Below are 23083 nucleotides of genomic sequence, written 5' to 3'. Positions count from 1 at the left end.
TTTACTTAAAAACTGTCACAGGTAAAAAAATGATTTCGATCGTTTAAAATGGCACCAATTAATTAATTAATTAATTAAATTATCATCGTTTAAACTTGTGTAAACGTTAAAACAATTATCACATTACAAGGCCGTTAGTTTAAAATCTCCAAAAAATGGCATCTACAAATCCAGTCATGGATATTACGTACCTACTACGAAAATTAATAAAAGTATAATTCAGTCTTTTCAATTCGACGCGGTATTAAAATTACAAGTACTTCAGTGTTGCCAATAGAATAAATAAAAAAAATATTTAAAAACCAAATTCTCATTCCGAAACTGTCAAGCGTGAAATTTTCTTAATTTATTAAGTACTCGAATACCTGCTTTTTTAAAACACCGATAGTTTAAATATCGGATTCTCGTTAAAACTAATTCGATTTACTTAAAAAAAAGCGTTCTCTTTTAAAGTAAAACAGTATAAATAATGTTTTCAATAAATATATGAATACAGACTTAACGTTAAGTACTTCCTCGCCGTGTATCATGATAGCTCAGAATTAGCCTAACTAGTAATAATACTTAAGTTCTAAATACGCTATATCACATATGAAGTATCATTCACGTTCATACGATGAACATTGTTTTCACCCTTCATTCGCAAACTGTCGAATCTGGAATGTCAAGATCACGTGAAAGTAGCTGAGCGAAGTCGGAGTGTGGCCCGAGGGCTCGCGACGAAAGGGTTAAGCATTCAGATGGTAAACATTTTTGTTATCTCCAAGTCAACAGTTTGCCATACTAATTTCCTTAGTACAATATAATAAAAATAAAAAAGCGTAGAAAAAATAACGTTACTTAAATGTAACACATGCGTTTTTATTTAAAAACTAAAATATATGCATAGTTTTGTTTTGGATGCGATACTTATAAAATGTACAAGGGCTGAAGAGGGCGAGGTCGCGTGCGTTGCTATCTCGGAATATCGAACGCAACACGCATACAATATTATACGTATAATACTGATTGTTTAATTCGCTTAATATTTAATTAAAATTCTCGAGAACGTTTATCTCGTAATGTGGGACACTTTTACGATGGCGCTACTTACTTACCGATAAGGGCCGAACGCAACCTCCGCGCGCGAACACCCAAGAAGACACTTTATGCAAATGCAATTAAGCCACATATTCCGTTAACCGTTAATATGAAATTACAATTACAAGATAATTTCGCTGTTGATTCTCAAAACAGTTAGGCGACCGGGCACTCGACACGAACGTCCATAAAAATATAAGGTATTTATAAAACTAATGTAGTTATTAGCCCTCTCTTGTATTGCAAACATAATCGTAGAAGTCAACTTTTGAACGATATCAAACAATACCATTGAAAGTTTTAGTTGGTGTACGTAGCTTAGTGTCTCGTCGGGTCGTTCAGTAATTGTCTACAAATTGTAAAGTTATCGTACTTTGTACATGTAATTAACTACCGACCGCGAGGGGAAACAAACAAGTCCAATTAGTTACCAAAGCGCCGTGATCGCTCGCCGTAAATAAATCGTACTTAAACTGGCCTCATCAATTTCCCAACGACAGTGTCCACGAAAATAACTTTATTAGATCACATGTTCGCACTTAATAGCCAAATAAATTAACCGAACGAATAGCTAGATCACTTTATTTTCACGCCGGATCAATTATCGCGTAAGAAAGAACAAAATAAACATCGGTACAGAACTATTTACATAAGTCAACATGAAATACGTATTCGACGACTCCGATGGATGAAAAAGCGAAGTGATTATGTACAGGGTCCGTTATCTGGCTTCGGATGCTGGGACGGGTCCGCGTTCGACTCGGGTCACAGTCACAAACGGCAACACTAGAGTTTGTTCCGTCGCTTCCATCTAGCGCTCACCTATAAACACGTGTGCACCACTTTTTCCGTACGACACAGTTTGCACTTGACCTCGCAACACCAATGGAACGTGCAGTTGCATCTCTCAACCACGAACATCGTGTTTGTCTTGTAGCCGCGGCCGCAGCACATCAGGTCGCAGCCGTCCACGCCGATGCTAGTGTCGTTGCAGGCGCGGCCGTGCGTGCCGGGGATGCCTAGACGCGGATTCTTTTCGCAGAATCCCGGCGACGATTCCAGGTAGACGAGGTCTTTGACCCCGGGCGACTTGTGGTCCGGATTGTGCGGCCGCAACTGGAACCGGTACCGGTCTTTGCGCGGCACCCGGTGCGGCGCCGCCTCGTTGCGCTGCGCCGGCGTCTCGAGCTCCGCCTTCGACAGCATCACGCGTGACGCGCCATCGAACCGGTCCTTCAGCGAGTCACCCACCGACCTGAAGCTCGGCAGCCTCATCCAGCAAGTCTTCACGGTGCACGAGCCTGACATGCCGTGGCACTTGCACTCCTGCTTCATCTCCGTTTGCACGTGCTGCAACAGAACTACATCTTCAGCATAGGGTCACAGCTAATTAATTCTATCGTTGACGGGGGTCTATAATGATGTCCAAATATCTTTAAATTCCTTCGATAAAAGTCGATACTGTGTGATCGATGATCTCTTAAGCGCACCCCGTCGATCGCATCTCACGATCGAGCAAATTGTTACAAATCGTGAAGAGGTGGGCCGGTCGTCACCGCACGTGGACCGATCATAAATCATGCCACAGAGACATCCATCATTCTAAGAAGGTAGATAAATGACGCGAGCATGGAAACAGTAAATATTTTCCTACGAGCGAGTCCAAGCGATTCGTAGAACCTCGCCGACGATATTTATTCATGTACATGTAGATAGGCGGCCACGCCACGGTCTAGTGTCCAAATATGTGTTAAACAATCGATGGAATGCCGTGAATATTCATCAGGTGGACACCCAGCGCGCCCGTCGTGACAGGAATTAAGCACTCGCTTTAGTGATGCGTCCGGGTGGCTCGAGGCAGCCGACATCCTTTTTTGATGAATTTAGGGAAGGAGCAAGCGTTGGATATGCAAATGTGGGTGTACGGTGGGAGGGCGAGTTGTGCGAGCGCGGCGAATGGGTGCTGGATGCGTAGTCGCCGCGCGAGGGGCCGAGCCGCCCGACGCATAATTAATATCACACTCGAACAACACGTCAACTGGTCGACGATCGATCGCCATCCGTAAACTTGACTATCGATAACAATGCAAGTCATTGGCCTGACAGAAGATCACTTTGACAGTTACAGGAATTCATCGTCTGTGTAGTAGTTTTGTTACTAACATAGACGAATGGCTAGGAGTCCGCCTGATGAAAAATAGTGGCTGGAGGCGCACGAATATATACTTTTTTTTATTATTGCTTAGATGGGTGGACGAGCTCACAGCCCACCTGGTGTTAAGTGGTTACTGGAGCTTATGAACATCTACTATGTAAATGCGCCATCCACCTTGAGATATAAGTTCTAAGGTCTCAATATAGTTACAACGGCTGCCCCGCCCTTCAAACCGAAATGCATTCACGACAGAAATAGGCAGGGCGGTGGTACCTACCCGTGCGGACTCACAAGAGGTCTTACCACCAGTAAGATAAATATACTTTAAGAAGAATGGGATTTGCGGACATATCCAGTCACACGAAGAGTTATCAAGGAAAAAGAAGAGCGGATTATCTGGCGAAGTAAACAGGAGAGAGTAACAGTAGGTACACTTACCGCTCTGCCGGCTTCGTTGTTGTGCAGGTTCATTTTCTCCCTTAGAGTCTTGCCTCGTTCTCCGGTATCAACGAACTCCCTGCTGAAGCGAAATCCGAAGCCGATGTTGTCGCTGCAGCCGCCCCACTTCCAGACGCGCACGTTGGCCGCGGCCGCCGACCGGGTTCTGTGCGGCACGCGGTCGATGTGCGAATAGTCGCACGTGCACGATTCTATGGAGCCCTCGGCGCAGGCGCGGGCCACGGAGTGGGTTACTCCGGCGCTCGTTATAGCGTAGATGAAGGCGGTCTCACGGCAACCTATCATAAAGAAAAAAACAACATTTATAGAAATTAATTTAGACATTACAAAATAAATTGTAGTGCCGTCTACAACGTTACCATTCTAAGGCACATTTCACACAATTACACTTCTTTACTTTTATTGGTTAGATGGGTGGACGAGCTCACAGCCCACCTGGTGTTAAGTGGTTACTGGAGCCCATAGACCACTTGGTGGTAGGACCTCTTGTGAGCCCGCGCGGGTAGGTACCACCGCCCTGCCTATTTCTGCCGTGAAGCAGTAATGCGTTTCGGTTTGAAGGGTGGGGCAGCCGTTGTAACTATACTGAGATCTTAGAACTTATATCTCAAGGTGGATGGCGCATTTACGTTGTAGATGTCTATGGGCTCCAGTAACCACTTAACACCAGGCGGGCTGTGAGCTCGCTCATCCATCTAAAAAATAAAAAATAAAACATCCACAACGTAAATGCGCCACCTACCTTTAGATATAAGTTCTAAAGTCTCAAGTATAATTACAACGGCTGCCCCACCATTCAAACCGAAACGCATTACTGCTTCGCACCAGAAATAGGCAGGGTGGTGGTACCTGTATTGTATTGAATTGATTGAGTGGTTTTTTGTTTTAAATCATTCATATCAGTTACGAGCCCCGGGCCGTCGCTGGTTTCTTATATTGATCAACCAAAGTCAGTTTAGTAATAACGCTATCATTAAACCAATTTATTAAGTTTGGTTATAAATATTATACTTCAGTTTGGCATGTGTGGTATTCGTATAATTAAATCGTCCCAACGACGAAGGGGTCCGTATTTTAATCACATTTTATTATTGCTCCGGGTACAAGGGATAAAAAATCTGAGCAGTTTAAAATATTTTAGGTATTGTAATTTAGAAACGCGAAACATTCGAGCTCATCAGCGAATTGAAATCGGAGGGATCGAGTTGATTTCGATTTTTTTGCATTTTTTTTTCAATCAAGAACAACAACATTATAACCCGAGATTGTTTACGTACGAAAAATATTACTTAAATCCACAGATATAAAAACAAAGTTTTTATTTTTGTATCGCGTATATGTGTGGACGAGCTCACAGTCCACCTGGTGTTATTTTGTTACTGGAGCCCATAGTTAGTATAGTTACAACGGCTGCCCCACCCTTCAAACCGAAACGCACTACTGCTTCACGGCAGAAATAGGCAGGGCGGTGGTACCTACCCGTGCGGACTAACAAGAGGTCCTACGACCAGTAATATTGGCTATTAAGCGTGGCTAGCCCCCAATCTGTGCTTATATCCTATTAGCCGAGCTTGGAGGTATTCTTTATTTTTAATATTCACTAGAAGAGCTTAACTCCTCATAAGACTCTCGAAAGCGAAAACATAAAACTTAAATGGAAATTGTACTACAACAAGAAAGTAAGTTTTTAATTGGCGACCCGAGATATCGTAGCAATCAGCGCTGGCAGTCATTCATACATCTCTCACGGACGAATACATAAATCCGGTACTCGCTTCCCGTATCGAATACTATAAATAATTAATGGTCCGGCATTAGAATCAAATACTCATAAAATACAATTAAAAGAGAGAGGGTATATCTCACAGATTGAAAATAAAAGAACTGACTCTTACCTACACGAGAGATTATAAATTCGATCATTACAATTGGGACGGCGGGCGCATCGACTTCTTCTAAATATCGATTTAATGACTTTTGTACTTCGACGATTAATATCGAGCGATTCTCTATTCAAAACAAGATCAGCGAGACTTCATAGTGAAACATAAATAGGAATCTTTCGCACAGTTGATATCGATAATTTCATCGAACCGTATACGCGCCGATAACGATTCGATCTTGGACATTGTATTTTAACGGCACACAGCTTTAATAGCTTGTTCAGTGTGTTATGATCCGGCGTGGGGGTCAAGGCAATGATTGAATTCCTCGAGCGTCATTAAGCCGTTTATGAACGCTTATAAACGATATGAAAGTAAAAAAAAAAACGAAATCGATAATCGCGTGTCACTTCTCGTACTTATGTCAGTCGTTTAAGAACGAAGTGCTTCTCGCATCCTCGGTGGGCTCCCGACCACCGCGCTTAGCCGTTTTATCGAATTCGAATTATTTTAACATACCCCGCTGTCGAATTAAAAATAATACCGGGCCGTATTTGTTGTTATTTATAATAATAATATGTGGAACGAACCCAGCGCCAGGTTTATTAAAGGACTCAATAAGCAAATGAAATCATTTTTTTATTGAGATGTCATCGTGCACTGATATAAATTACGTGCCGGTGCCGCGGACCCGCTCGCTCTCCGATTCGCTTTTTGTGCTTCCATTTGGGATGTTATACAAAAGTATTTTATTCAGCAATTACTTTAGACGTTCGACCGGGAATTTTAATGTCAATTCCGACATCATTCATTGCTCGGACTAAATTAATTCATGGTACGGATACAGGCATACTGAATCTCAGAATCCGTACATTTATCTTAAATAATTGCCTGGAAATGTTGCCTCGCATTAACCGTAGCGAATAGGCGCTGCCCAATTAAATGTGGCACGTGCTGAAAACATTCGTGAAATTAATATTCAAATATAATGTCATCGTGTGGATGTTGAAGCATTGACTTTAATATCGCAATTAAAAAGAAACGCAGTTCTTACAAGAATGGTTTCGTAATAACTAGAAAGTTATTTAACTAAAAATACAATAAAAACAATACAAAATTTGCTTTATGAATTAAAAAAAAAAACGAATCATTATTATGTTTATTCCGTTTCAATTTTGTTTGCCGATTGAAAAATCAGTCGTAGTAATGGCGTAGTAAATCCTGTCAGGCTTCACGGGTATCTGTTTTATGAGCGAGGCCGTCCTGGGGCTGACCAGGTGGTCTGTACCACGTGCTGCGTCGCCGTGCACGTCTTCATACGCACCTAACTGTCTACATGTGTCTCTTAACAAATGTCAATGAGCCCGCTGTGAATTTAACATAGCTACTTTAACTTTATCCGATCGATCTAATCTAACGGTTCTCTATGGTACGATCCATTCGATATATAAACGGGTGGATATAATTTTTAATTGGTCTGTGAAAGATGAGCTCTTGATGATTCACTACGAAACATTACCATTTACGTACGGCGTTCGATCAGTAGTGATATTGTCTCGATTAAAATAATAAAAACCATTCGATTAACTACGAATAATCGCATCGATATTTCACGGGTTCGCTCGACGCTCGATTCCCGGGACAACAAAGCCGATTGTCGCGTTATGCGGATAAATCGCGACGTAGAAAAATTATGACAGATGGAGGAGGCTTCGTCCGAGAGGGCATATTAGTCACGGCACAAAATAAAATGTGAATTCCCAACGCGGGACTAATTAAGCACGAACAACACTAATCTGACACCGACCTCTTATACAAATAACCTAAGTTTCCGACAAACAACGCCCGAGTATAATGTACATCATTAAGACCTATTATTTTATTAAGGCAATTCAATCCTATCGAATCGCAGTCAAATAAGAACAAACATGAGTAATGTGGATCTATAAAAGTAAATTATTATTATAACTGATAATAAAGTGCCGTCCGTGGATTATCTGTGCAGATAATAAACGATCACGAGTGAGTTTACAACGCGAACTCCGAACGATAATTCCATTCTGCCGGATTGGCGGTTAAGGTGAGGCGTTGTGAATTTATAAAAGTCAAAAACTCGTAAATTTCGGAGTGAACGTTCGCAAACCGAACCGAATAAGACTTAATCACTATTGACATTTGACGAACATCTGGTCCCTCCGAGAAAACCATTAAAATAATTCAAAATACTGTGTTATACTAATTAAATATGTTCTTGTCCCGCGCATTGAGTCATCACGCCCCGGACGATTTTACGAAAGATTAATTTGAAGATTTGACTTATACGAGAGCATTTCGCCTCTCTCACTTATTATTTATGAAGACTTGCATTATTCAAATTTGATGAGACGTGATTACTCAAAACAATCATAAATCACGAGTTTATATTACGACGTTTGGCCGGTTTAGGAACTGCCCTGGCTGGGCTTTATCGTTATAATAATACTATGAAGCCATTCGCGTCTTGTTATACAGATTCAAACACGTCTTTTACGAGAACGTAATGACTTTTATCTACTCGAACAAAAGCGTTTCTGTTTTTAAAACGGTCATTTAAATGGTTTTTTTTATAATTAAATAAAAAGGTAAGAGTCTAAGTACATTCGAGAGAACGAAGTTAAAGGTAATTTCGCAGTAAAAGTGCTTCAGTATCGAAGCAACGAAAGCTATAATTCATTTTCGTTATGCCATGTATGGGTGATAATTTCTCATTGGAGTCTGAGTCCCGAGGCTTCTACGACAATTCGGAATTACGTCGGTCGTATATCACTCATTGTGAGTGGCACAAAGCGCTCCTCGCTACCACCGCTACCAGCCACCGCTACGACACTCATTCACACAATGGACAGAGACATTTGTTTTCAAAACTAAACAAAAAAAAAAACACCAATAATAATCAGAATTTCGAGGCAACTTCAAACAATAAAGGACGTACTTAAAATACAGAATCTGTCAATAAATACGATCGCGAGTGGCCGACGTACGGTTTAATAGTCTCATTACAGCTTCTCGATATTGGCGTTATCTCAAAAACGAATTCGAACCCCACAAAACCCAAAACGCTTATCTAATTGAGCATTAAATATTTCGTCGAGGGCATTTTATATCGGCTTTATTTTGGGTGTCGATCGTTTTATATTTTTTATCCACCCACATCGCGGCGCAGGTTTCTTGGGGGCGCGCACGGTACGCACCTAAAACAGGAAATATTTTGAGAAAAGGTCTAATTTTATCGGGCGAGTTACCTGCCGTTAGGAGCCGTGTTAGGCGTAAACCCGGCTTCCGTGGAGCTGGTGCAGCGGTATCGCTAAACTACTCCGCAGGAGGCCTCGCCGCGGGATCTCGGACCATATATTTTTCTATTCTCGGGTCGACAATGACGCGTCGGATAATGGCCTCACTATTGTGCCGTTGTCATCGTTTGTGTTAATACGATCCTTGAGGTTTAGACCACAATGAAATGGAGTCATTTCGAGGACGTGTCAATGGTGTGTCAACGTGTAAATTAGTAATTATTCGTGTCCCATCCGGGGGGGCTTTGTGTTTCGTTCTCGTGATCACGCTTTGAGACATTCATGTTTTTTTTTTTCATTCTTTTTCAAACTGATGAGTTTCGAAATCGTATCTGCAAAGTTTTCTTTCTTTAAGCGTGTACCGTTTTGACGTCCGTGTAAAAACTGTAATCTCCGTTTTATTACGTAACAAACGTACGTAATTGCAACGTATTAAGGACGTCGATGTACGCGTGAGTGTCTGTATGTTTGTGTGCGCGCCGCATAATTCGCCCGCCCAGCGGGCCTGCCCTTAATAAAGCAATATGCTCTAAATGTACGCGCATATAACATAAATTTCGCGTTCGTGCTCTTTTTATCATGCGAAATTATTACGATGGTGGTCCGTAAGTTCCCTTGTGCTATATCTGGCTTTTAATTTAGAAAAAATGTTTCTCCGCTTTATAGTTTGTATGCACGGGTCAAATATCAATATTTATTTTTTGCTCTAGGCGTTTACTTTTACGACGGCTTCATATTTCAATGTGTGTGCGAGTTCATATTGCACTCGCACGAAGAAAAAATATGTTTGACTTACGGAAGACGATTATACGACCGGACCGGACCGTCCTGGGGCCAAATATCGGATTTGGTCATTAAAACCTATGATGTTCGAGTCGTAAATAAGCAGAATTATAATGTAAACATGCTTTTTTTTTTTTGATAATAATTATCTTGATTTCTTTATTCCGATCGCCTCGAGCTAAATGTAGATTTGCCCTCAAATGTTTTATTTACGAGAAATGATATAATGTAATGTGATGCGACTTTTTTTTTCGTGAATATTCATATAGATACGAGAGCCGCAATTAACGGATGCTCTTCCTAAGACATTCATAATTCAACAATCATAAATTCACGTCGGTCACCGAAAGAAACGAGAAATGAGTCGGTATCTTTACACAGCGATAGGCTGTCGTATATAACCCGTGGCGGACCGCAAGCATAACAGTGTGGCCGGCCTAATAGAAACGTCTTACGGAAAGGTCGCTTGCACAATTCATTAACATTGGAAACGGCCGGGGTCAATAACCGGAGCGTCGGTGAGCCAGCCACCGGCTCAGCACACAGTCCAGATATAATGCCGAATTCGAAATGAGATCGAATTAGAACAAGATACGGGAGCGAACCCTCTTAATTTCCACGATAACCCTCTAATGCATGCGTCGACCGCGCGACCTAACTAACATCCACGTGAAAGCTTTTCGTTATTTATTAAAGCGTACATCTCTATTACGTTCGTATCGTTGCAACGTTTGTTTAATATATAAACAAATGGAAGTTTAAAAAAAAAAAAACACAGAGTCGAAATGCAAAACTTTTTTTTTTTTTTTTCATTTTAATGTCATACCGTTTCTCGTTGTGAACAGATGTTCGCGAACTTATAATAAGGCGTATCGCGTACAAAGAATCGAAATCGGACACCGGAGATAGGGCGGCTCCGATTCGTATTGCAAAATTACATTTGCCATTCGAGAAGTTGATTGTTAATCAATTTCGTACCTTATTGTTGTGATTAAAACGATTAAAACTAAATTTTTTCAAAGATCAATTTAAAACCTTAAAAACATTTTAATTCGAATGCTCACCTTTGTAAGGTCTTATTTTAGTTCACAGATGTGTATGCTAATAACGCGTATTACTACCCGTAATGAATAGTACGAATCAACAAACACCCATATTTATGTTTGGTCTTTGAGAGGAACTGTTCTGATATTATATTATGTCTCGATTCTATTGAATTGATTCCGGTTAACGTATTGTGAAGCTAATGGATGTCTATTTGCAGATCGATCGCTGCTGATAACGATCTATATTCATTTAAAGCATCTAAATGGATCAGGCGTTTGCGCAAATTGATGCTTTCGTATCGCAAGTTGCCTTAGAAGCGCAATAAATAAGTGTAAGGGGTAATTTAGATTGCCCCGCACGATACAGGCCTAATTCTGTACAAAATTGAAACATTATCATTAAATTCTATTAAGATTCGTGTGGCATCTCTGGGCTGGCTTGTTTTTTCAAAGAACACTTTTAGATAATGAAAAAAAGCAAAGAGAGTCATCGATGAATCGGATCCCAAACGTCACTCGGTCGCATGTAATTGATCCAGGATGTTTTATCTTGATGAGCCCTTTTATATGTGCCCCCGACGCGCTACCCTCCTGTTCAATACAGATAAAATCTTTTAAAAAGGGTTGCCAACTAAAGATATCACTTAATTTGTAGCCACTCTTTGTGACTGGTTTTAACGATTTATACAAAATGTTCGTTTATTTTTTTTTTTTCGTCTTCCCTGACGTTCCTTTTTGCAAGGCTACCTACCCGGTAAACGTTCGATTTTTAAAAGATTAGTTCCTTTAACGTCTCGATGCTTTGTAATCTGTCGTCAGTATTTTCGGCCAGCATTATCTTTAAAAGATTTTTTTTTCCACAAATCGAATTTGGAACAAACGATTGACGCGTGCATAAACTATTATAAATGTTTAATATTTTTTTTGCTCAAAGACAATGTGTTTAGAATTTTTATGGAATTATTGAAAACTCACCTCTATCCACAATTTTTCCGAACAAGTTCTTGCCCCTTAGAAAGTTTCTCGTGGAGCAGTTCCATCTTCTATACTTGAATTGGTGTTGACACTCCGCGACCGCCATACTGGCGCCCTTGGCGACTGCGGCCAAAACTCCTGGGTTCTCTCTGGCCAATCTTCTTTGTTTTCTTCTTAGCGTAGCGTGAACCGCCGGGTCCATGAACAGTACTCCAGGTGAGACCGGTGATAGATTATTTGGTTCTCCAGCTTTGGCAATCCCCCTTGAAGCAAAAAAGGAAAAATTGCAAACAAAAATCTTAAAAAGTAAACCGAAAACGTATCTCGTATGACGCGACAAAGTTAGCTTTTGTCACTGTCTCGAAACACAATGCCTGTTAAAGGGTATCCTAAGGAAACAAATAAATAAACATATCCCGATCGCCACTTAAGGCAATGGGTGCAACTCAAAATGAAATGCTCATTTGGAAAGGCAAAGACAACAAACAGTTGACGACCGAACTGTCAATCCGCAGACGTTTAGATAAATATTTGCGTCGCGCATTAATCCTGGAGGACCGAGCGCGGACAAACACGGCCCGAGACGGATCGGGATCGCGGCCTGTTGACTCGGCGCAGCTCACTATGCCGCCTAAAATAAAAAGTTCCCGCGCACTCTCGCGGTCAGGCCCGCGTTCCGAACGCTCGACATCATATTACTTTTCTATTTGCTTTCCTTTGTGGTCGAGTGTTACGTAAATATGGACGCGTTCGTCGGAAATTTTTACTTCCTTCGTAAATTCATGGAGGATATATTGTTTTGAGAATTTCGATGTTAAACCGGTCAAACGTCGCGATACGTCAGCGGTCGTTAATACGCACAGGTGTTAGTGACAACATTATATAGATAAAAGATACGATTTAAATTGAGTTATTAATAACTATTAAAAGAAATTAAACTGATAGCGTGAATAAAATTATAAATTGCGTCATACGTGTGGGTGAAGGATCGGTGGCGTTTTTCGTCAAATAATGTCATTTATTTATAAATAGATTAGCGGAGTTATTAGCCGCTTCCATATAAGGCAACATTAAGGTGACAAGGAATTTTGAAATTAGTGTACGCGAATACAATAATCGCTATACGTTTAAGACAAGCGAATAATATCTGAATTTTGGATGTGGTTTATTAACAAAACCTGTGTGGCCAGACGATGTTTGTGTATTCTAAAGGAATAAACATAAAAAAAAACGAGATAAACCACTTCATTTGTCATTATTGCACATTATCTTTCAAGCTTTTAGTATTAATTGACTCGTTATTTGAACTATTCGTTAGGGGAAGTCATTTTATTTCAAACGACAATCTAACTCTGACAACACCGCGTAATAATTTAACATCGGCCCGGCGTTTTGATGGGCCGACTGACACATATACGCATGTTTTATTAGCGATAAATTAATTTTCAATTTAAAATCATAGTCGAGCATATTGTCCGGTTGACCCGAGTCCGTCCGTGGGTGCCACAAATTAAAAGCCCTGTCATATTAACGCCCACGAGAGCTTTGAAACAAAAACCGAGAGAGCTGTATTTGCCCGTCCACAACATAAGTTCCTTTGCACTTGTCACGTTAGTAGGAAACCAAACAATGGTTCAAGATACGAACTGCCCGAGACAAAATCCTGAATTGCCTTCGCGAGCAAACGCTATGTTTGCCCAGCGATAAACCCCGTGTGAATGTGTCAAAATAACAAATGCTCTGTTTCGGTTCTTGCGTCGTTTTATTCGTCGCTAATTAACGAACGTTTCAAGAGACTAATGGACGTTTGACACAACGAGATACTGTTTGACTGCGCTAAACCAGCCCGGCTCGATTCGGCCTCGCGGAGTTTGTTCACGGGCGAATTCGTTGGGCGTGTGCGGAATACAAAGCGGACCTTTATTTTAATTTGTTGTGAGGCGTCAAAATATCAAAGCGACTGTTCCAGTAACGTATGAGCCTCGCATTACTCGCGTTCGTATCGAACGACGTGCTATTTTAAAGTGGCGTCCGTTATCAGACAGATCGTGACGCCGGCACGCGATTTCGTCCGTAATGTAATATGGAGAACAAGTGATGAATACGAATTAGCTGAGGTGTGGCGGATTTCTTTTAGCCGGAGGCTGTATGTATGATTTTATGGCCAGGTCGTCCCACATCGTTTTTGCCCGTGGGCTCACTAGATCAGTAGGTTCCGGGTCGATTGTCAAATCGAGGTATATTTCATAATAATCTTTAGTATTCATTAAACCTTTAAATATATAGTGACATAGTTAATTGTGTTGTTGACTATTGAGCTGCCTTAGTCTAGAATACTCTAGAAAATAATAAGTAATTAAGTCTTACTATCAACTTTGTTGGGAATGTCTTGACCTTTTCCCGCGAGGAGTGCAAATCTGAACATGTGAAATAATAGAACAAGCAGTATGTAGTGGATTGGGTTTTCGAAATATTTTATTTGGACAGCATTAGGACCTTTTTCTTTTGTTTCATATAAAGGGTTGTGTGTTTTATTTAAAGGGCAATAAAACTTATTACCTAGTTCATAGATTTTGTTTGTTTCCAAGAAAACAGTTGACTCTCGTGTTACGTTAGGATCACACACAGGTGGACTAATAATAACCTCGTCGAATCTTCACTCGGACAATATAGTAATTATTTTTATAATTGAATAATGAAGACCTAAGAAAAATTGAGTGGCTCCTCTTCAGTCACAAAACTCTGCTAATCAATAAAGCGCCTACGACAACATTATCATGTTAAAAGAATTTAAAGTATTCCTATCGCAAACACATACATTTATTTTTAACATTACAAAAAATGAATCTAAATTTCGATTTGTCGTTGACAATTCTTCGACAATTTTTAAAACGCCTGTAATTGATTTCAAATAATCATGTTTATTTTAAAATAGATTGATTTGATTTAGATCTTCAGTCTCATCTACATGTGTATTGTGTCGTCAATAAATTCAATTGTTATTTGAATCTGATTTACCCTCAGTGTAGTCAATAAGTAATTTAAAATAACTAGTCTGACTTTATTATATTGAATTTAAGGCCTGTTTTAAAAAGTCTAACATTCGACTGGAAACTTTTTTACTTTGACGGCAATCAAAAGTAAACTTGTAAAAGCTAATCAACGATGATCGTTTTGAGTTAATTAAGCTTTCGATTTTTGGCATTTAAATCTAAAAACGGTTAACGTTAAAAGTTTATTAAATAAAGTTGTTTAATATTAATTGCCGATTAGCATGTTAATTCTTTTTGAAAATTGAATCTCAAGCGATAAGACACATTTGAGTGGTGTTAACCGCTTTATATTTACCGAGATCGGTAGCGTTTCGTCTTTACGAATTATTATTGGAAATAGGTGACGATGTCAAAACCGAATCGTTTTTATTTCAAAATTATGTCTTTCTCATTTCCGTTTCGTTTTGGGGTTAACTGTTGGGAATAGGGAGATAATTTCTTCTTTAGCTGTCTCTTTGAAGAGCCGTAGGCGCGATTAGAAGCACCGACATTTTAGTGTCGAGTTTATGTACAATTTGCATTTTAAACGTGAATAAAAAAAACGAGATCGAAATGCAAAAGTATATCATTTAATAGCTATTGAAGTTAGACGAGCATACCGCTCATCTGAAGGAAGCGATTACCAGCGGTCAGCGGTTTACCAGTGGTAGGACCTCTTGTGAGTCCGCACGGGTAGGTACCATCACCCTGTCTATTTTTGCCGTGAAGCAGTAATGCGTTTCGGTTTGAAGGGTGGGGCAGCCGTTGTAACTATACTTGAGACCTTAGAACTTGTATCTCAAGGTGAGTGGCGCGTCTACGTTGTAGATGTCTATGAGCTCCAGTAACTACTTAACACCAGGTGGTCTGTGAGCTCGTCCACTGATCTAAGCAAAAACAAAAACACCGATTAAGGACGTCAGCAAAAGTCAAGTATAGCAGTCAGACTAAACCTTTTTTTATATAGGATTGAGGGACTATTTGTGGCTTGGAGGACTTTCCAGTTTTATCAGCACAGGTGGGTGAGCAAAGGCTCGGCCAGGAGGGGTGGGATTTGCTAACAGCTGTCCGAGCGCCTCCAAAGGAGACCTAACAACTCAAGAGCAGCTGCTTCGCGAATGAATCTACTACCGGATCGGAATCGCGACCCGCTGAGAAGATCCGGCGAGAAACTCAGCGGGCTGATTTTTAGGTTAAGTGATATGACAAACTTTTTGCCGAGTTCGACGAGTACGGTTACCGAATATATACCAAACCTCTATGTATTGAAGAGCAAAGAATTACCTTATTTATTAGCAATTCATTAATTTATTTTATCAATGCAAATAATAATTATGCAATTTAAAGTATTAAAATTTGTATAGCAAGAATTAGTGTAGATAAATTTTAATGGATGTTTCTTCAATGTAAAGTATCAAAAATATTGGGTACAAATCGTGACCCGGTATTTTTTTTTTCAATTCTGATATTTCAATCTGTTTTAATCGTAACTAATCTGAAAAATTAAAGTATGTAAAATTAATCAATTAATTCAAAATTAAAAGTGTTTACTTGGTTGAATTCGATTAATTAATTTAATGCTATCTTACAGATACGTTGCCCGTTTAAAATACATTTTAAACAGATTTTTATTATTCATTTTGATATTTCTCCTGATGAACTTATCGTGATCTCGTTTATCTAACCCCTTGATAAGTGTTCGGATGAAATAAATATGATAATATTAATCTATATATATAAAAATGAATTGCTGTTCGTTAGTCTCGCTAAAACTCGAGAACGGCTAGACCGATTTGGCTAATTTTGGTCTTGAATTATTTGTGGAAAGTCCAGAGAAGATTTAAAAGGTAGATAAATGAATGAAAATGTTCGGAATTAAATAAAAATAACAATTTTGTTTTCCCTTTGATGTGTCCCCCGTCGGATGGATTCCTTTTGTTTGTTTTAAGTTTATTTTATACAAAAGTTTAGATCTTTTATTTATCGACTGAGGCACTACGAAGTCTGCTGGGTCAGCTAGTTTAAAATAAAATTTGTTCCTAGCTTACGTGTCCGACGGATAAGTGAAGTTCATTTTAAATCATCCTTTAGGCTTCAATAAATACAATTGTTGCTTTATAGTGCATGCAACATGTTAAGTTAATTTTATGTGGTAGCTGCTTATGGTATTTCATTTATTTTATAAATTTTACCGAAAACAAGGCGCTATTATTGTGTGCCGTCGGCAAAACCTTCACCGCGCAGACGTACGTAAATTTATTTTTAAATAATACATTCAAACACTTTCAAATTCTATTAAACACTTCGTAGAATAAAACAAAGTCGCTTTCTCTGTCCCTATATCCCTATGTATGCTTAAATTTTTTAAAACTACGCAACGGATTTTGATGCGGTTTTTTTTAATAGATAGAGTGATTGAAGAGGAAGGTTTATATGTATAATAACATCCATTAAATAGTGGAGAAATCAATAATAAATTACAGTTTCCGAAGCGAAGCGAGGGCGGGTCGCTAGTATAAAAACAAAATAAAAACAAATCATAATGATTATTAAACATCTCAAACATGATTATCTAAATGTTTTAGTGAGAACGAGCTATGTTCCGCTGTGGACTATCGTAAAATAGAATATGATAAACACATTAGATTTATTGAAATAACCAACAATTAACACGTGCTAAGGCGTTAGTAGATATTAGTATATGGCATTAGTATTTTGAAACTACTTTACTACTTACTACTATAATAATATTACTCAACAGTATAAAGGACACAAAGAGGAGAAGCTTACAGATTAGTATTTTCTTCGATATTCGCGAGGCGTACATATATAATTAAAACTGCCTTAGTCATCCGTGGCCACGAAAACTGTAAACTATTCGAAACGTCGCAAGCAATGACAGTAAAAGGATATTTTTTACTGGGGGTAGGACCTCTTGTGAGTCCGCGCGGATAGGTACCACCTCCCTGCCTATTTCTGCCGTGAAGCAGTAACGCGTTCCGGTTTGAAGGGTGGGGCAGCCGTTGTAACTATACTGAGACCTTAGAACTTATATCTCAAGGTGGGTGGCGCATTTACGTCGCAGATCGCTATGGGCTCCAGTAATCATTTAACATCGGTAGGCAGCGGCTTGGCTCTGCCCCTGGCATTGCTGAAGTCCATGGGCGACGGTAACCACTCACCATCAGGTGGGCTGTAAGCTCGTCCACCCACCTAAGCAAGAAAAAATAAAGAATTCCCGTAAATTTGGTTTTAATTACACGTACAGATTTTCAATTACAATTATTTTTTCCGCTTGTGTCTTAAACAAAAAGGCAAAATTTAAATAGCTATCAAAACTGCTAAACATACCTCAATCTCATTACGTTATAAGTGCCAACGGTTTTTTACCTTAAATTAATTAAATACGAACACATTTGAAGAGCATATTTATATAATGCAATGGGCACGCGCCTCCCCTTGTTTACAAAGATAAAGCTTTTAAATATATTTTGTTTTATTACAGCGCTACCAAAAAAAAAACACGATAATTTTAGAAGCGGATTCCCAATTTAATTCGAAATAAATTTAGTACATTTAAAATATTAAATTCAGTTATTATTTAGAAAATCAATTGGGTAATTTGTTCTCCACAAAATTCTCAAATTATAATTTGTTAAATCAAATCATTTGTTTGATTTCGTGCACGATTATATTTATACTAATTTATGAGCTGTTAAGTGAATCTTTCGGTGTTTCAAATTCTGTATAATATTATACTTTTACCGAATCCATATTGGTAGAAATAACTTTATTATAGACATTAAATTTGATTTACAAACACCGCTCTGAATTTATTTCGAATAGAATAAATTAAGAATTGAGAGACAATTTAATTAATTGGATCGGGTATTTATTTTAAATTCTTTAATCAGGTTAATTCTTAATAATTAGTTACTTGGCTTGTACGGTTGATTACTTTTAAATTGTATAAATTACGTAGTAGAGAAAAAAATGTTAATTACATCTCATTTACAATTTCTTACAATTCATTCCTAATTAATGATTATCTCGTGATCTTACCTAAGTCGTAGGTATTTATGAAGTTTTATATATTTGCATAATTCACTTGATACTATCATATACTAGTTGTGACCGCGGCTATGCTTGCTTTACTTGTAAAACAAAATCGTACGTGTGGTTTTTGCTTGGTGTTCGAACAAACAAAAATACATACGAAAAAACGGCACATATATAATTAAGAATATGTACAATACTATTGTAGATATTTCTTCCTGTGTGCATTCAACGTACAGACATATCTCTGTCATATTTTTTTTGTTATGAAGATATTTCCTATGCACACTACTTCAACATACAGACAGACAGAGATACTGATACATTTTTTCTGTTACTAATAATAAGATAACTAGGAGATAAATTACAGAAGCATTTCCGACGCTTTCCAGCTGTAATTAAGTTTATACATTAAAACTAGTGACACGAATTTGTTATGTAGACCTGTATGGTGCTATAAATAACGCCATTTGCAAGTCAATATATTGTACCGGAGCTTTTGATTTTGTATATAACGTTAAATGCAAGCTTTTAGTTTATTCGTTTAGTATGATCCCGAAAGAGCTTTCAAACAAGAACGCTATTAACTTTGTGTTTATATTTACTGGTGGTAGGACCTCTTGTGAGTCCGCGCGGGTAGGTACCACCACCCTACTTATTTCTGCCGTGAGGCAGTAATGCGTTTCGGTTTGAAGGGTGGGGCAGCCGTTGTAACTATACTTGAGAACTTAGAACTTATATCTCAAGGTGGCTGGCGTATTTACGTCGTAAATGTCTATGGGCTCCAGTAACCACTTAACAGCAGGTGGACTGTGAGCTCGTCCACCCAGCACAGCAATAAAAAAAAATTGTAGTATCGAATTTATTATAATCGAATTAATTCTAATAGATTACAAGCTCTATAGCTCAGGGATTAGGTACGTGGCATACCGGGAGCGGCGTTGCAGCTTCCGCAAATAAATATTTGAGGGCCCGTCGCTCAAACTCTGACACCAGTATAGGCAGAGAGATGTGATAACTGAACTGTTCTAGTAAGGTGACCGCGCGAGATAGCTGAGTTGATAAGTTTACATCTACATGTATCTATATATATATAAATGAATTGCTGTTCGTTAGTCTCGCTAAAACTCGAGAACGGCTGGACCGATTTGGCTAATTTTGGTCTTGAATTATTAGTGGAAGTGTAGAGAAGGTTTAAAAGGTAGATAAATATGAAAATGCTCGGAATTAAATAAAAATAGCAATTTTGTTAGCAAGTCTGCCGGGTCAGCTAGTTGAAAATAAAACTAACTCTTCATATTATGTGCATTTTTTTTAACTATTAGACCCGCAGTAGTCGAAGTTCGACTATAATTAATTGAAATTATAAGTTTGAACATTGTTATGGTTTTATTATCAAAGACTATTATACTTTTATAGTTACAGATTTCGCTAAGACTACACTATAGACAAATAATAATATAGATAAATAATAATAACTTATTCTCAATTTGACCACGGACTTTAAGCAATAACAAGTTTCACAATAAACAAAGAGTATATATGTGTGTCCGTCACATACATGGTTTTTTTTTATTGCTTAGATGGGTGGACGAGCTCATAGCCCACCTGTGTTAAATGGTTACTTGAGCCCATAGACATCTACAGCGTAAATGCGCCACCCACCTTGAGATATAAGTTCTAAGGTCTCAGTATAGGTAGTGTGTGTAATGTTTTCTTTCTTGATTTAATGTATTTTTAAAGCATAATTTAAAAAAAAAATATAACATTCTGCACTCCTTCTCTATATTCTTTATAAGTGTAGGAAATTTCATACTCCTCCGTCCGCGCGATTTTCGTAAAAAGGGGTACAAAGTTTTTGCTTCACATATTATTAAATAGATAATTGTCCTAAATTTCGAAATTCGAATTCAATTTGTGCACATAAAAATACCTAAGAATTTTTTTGTGGGAAATACATGAACACAGATTATCGATCGATTAATTGTAGAAGAAGAAGAAAAGTACTATAAGCAAATCCTTGAAAGATTTACGACTAACAATATCTACAACGGAGCTCGTAATGAGAAAGAAAATCTATCACTTTCATTAAAAATCTTAAGAGCCCTCCGATGCGTATTCAATTAAATCCTATACACAAACAGCACTCGAAGAATTTCGAACATTAACCACGAGAGCGTATTAAAGTTTAGTGCGCTATTATCGAAGGCGCACGAGATCGTTCGCGCATATCATAATAGTCCGCTAATTATCGATACAAATGTGAGAAGAACATCAAAATCTGGCCAACACTGTTGTGAGACAATGAACGTTGTTGCACGCGGAAGACGCTTATTGCGATGTCGAAGGCTCTCAAAACTGGCAATATTATATTGCTGTTAGAATTTTATGTCGGACGCTTAATGTTTTAAGTGTTGCGTTAGTTGAGAAGTACTTATGAGTTTTAACGTTGCGAATGAATACCTATTCCAATTTCAAATTTAAATTTTAGATGCAATTCAAATCGAGCTTCGAATGAAAATTCTTTATTCAAATTGTAATTCTAAATTAACTATTGTATAGTGCATTTTTTTATTAGTCTTTCGTTCGATACGACTTAATTTAAGATAAGTTTTAATAATAATGATAGTTTGTAACTAAGAATATAGCGGTTTGATACATTTTGCGCTAGTTTTGAGATATTGAAGTCACGTGTTCCGAAAAGAGGTCATGTGCTACAAATTCACTCAAATTTTATAATAGTACAAGTGTTTTAACGATACTATAAACTGGATTTGGAGAATAATTTACATGATTTTATAGTGACTAGTAGTTATGTCTGTAGGTTGTAAGGTAGTAAACACATTAGGCTAACGCTGTCGGCACTTTTTTCCCGACAAAACAACGTAATTGATGTGAACTTCGTGCAATAAACAAGTTACATTGAGACAGTTTAGTGTTTTCTTTTTTTTAAAGAGCTATAACTCACCACCACATGCTTCCTCGTCCCCTCCGAGGCTTGGTGCCAGCGGTGTCGCACCTCAAACACAAAACAGTTATCACTAACAGCCACAGACACTTCATTCTGCAATGCGATGGGCGGACCCGCGGAGGATCACATGAGCGCGACCTGGCAAGGCACGGCTACGTCTGCCGGCCAGCGGGCTCGCGTCCGAGGCGGAGTCGCCAGTGGTGGGAGGCCTACCTGCCTCAACGCCCGATTGGTCTCGCCACTTCTATTATTTTCTGTTTTTTTTTTTTTTTTTTTCCTTCGGTAATCTCTGCCGTGTTTAGGTCATTAGGTTGGAGTTACGTTCGGTGTCTGCATTAGATAATTCCGCGTTAAGCCTATCACGTTCGTCGCCAAACGTTTCGGTTGTAACGTGATAACGCTGCGGACGGATACGTTCGATGACGACTTTCACTCGGTATTTAAAAATGAATTAAATCAATTAAATGTTGCCGTTCGTTGCTAGATGTTTTCTACTAAAATGGTAGAAACCTGTACCTGCTCGTACAGGGTAAATCGATTCCATGATCATATAGTTAGGAGAAAAAAAAAACATTCAAAAGATCGGCGGCATTTTATCTTCATTAACTGCGGCCACAACACGTCATTACGGAATAAAGAAACACACGTGTCCGCTTATAAAAGGGCTTAAGTGCGCGGGTTTACGTACGACCGTGAATTTCCTAGAACGAATTGTTATAGCCTTGAGACAATACAAAGATAACAAAGTTGCGGTACACAAAATCTAGAGTGCGTTCAACTTGAGAAATAGTATTTTATTCTAAAATGGTCCGTTTATCATATAATTATCCTATCGCAATCCGATAGTATTCATTGGTTAAGTAAAGAAATGTTCCAAAGCAAAGTATGAATGAAATAATTTTTAACACACTTCATACGTAACCTGTTGAATGCTAAGTTACCGACATTTACTACAACTTCTTTATAGCTCACAGAAAATATAAGTATATCTTACTTTTATTTTTAATTAGTATCGCATTCCCAAATTAAGATAGGTATGAATGATAAAATACCAAGAAAATGTTCTATATTCAAAATTGTGAGAGTGCATGATTCAGCAAGTTCGCGGCGTGGTGGGAGGGGCGGCGGCGACCAATCAGCGCTCGGCAAGCCTGCGCCCGCGCTTCCATACACGTGCAGTACTTGCCACGCGGCCGTATCAAACGGATCAATAAAAGCTAAAATTCACTCAATACAATTCGAAAACCGAAAGCCGTTTTAATTTTAAATTTCTAAACTTCGAAGGTTTCATTCTTTATTTAAAATTAGAATTGA

At 38.6% G+C, this 23083-nt stretch overlaps 1 protein-coding gene and 1 long non-coding RNA gene across 2 annotated transcripts in view; both read right to left on the bottom strand.

Annotated features, from left to right (window-relative positions):
* Positions 1–23083, bottom strand: part of LOC134198741 (uncharacterized) — a 434518-nt gene that overhangs the window by 42743 nt on the left and 368692 nt on the right. The gene's annotated exons all lie outside the window — the stretch shown is intronic.
* Positions 855–21866, bottom strand: WNT-1 (protein Wnt-1; the record flags this gene model as incomplete). Its single annotated transcript, NM_001043850.1, is given in 8 exon segments — positions 855–2430; positions 3674–3819; positions 3821–3858; positions 3861–3972; positions 11711–11812; positions 11814–11819; positions 11822–11973; positions 21767–21866. Coding segments are annotated over 8 exon segments (1179 nt in total).

This window comes from Bombyx mori, chromosome 4 (assembly GCF_030269925.1).
Source record: "Bombyx mori chromosome 4, ASM3026992v2".
Lineage (NCBI taxonomy): Eukaryota > Metazoa > Arthropoda > Insecta > Lepidoptera > Bombycidae > Bombyx > Bombyx mori.
Note: the sequence above shows the minus strand (reverse complement) of the source record. Positions and strands in the feature narration are given on the sequence as shown.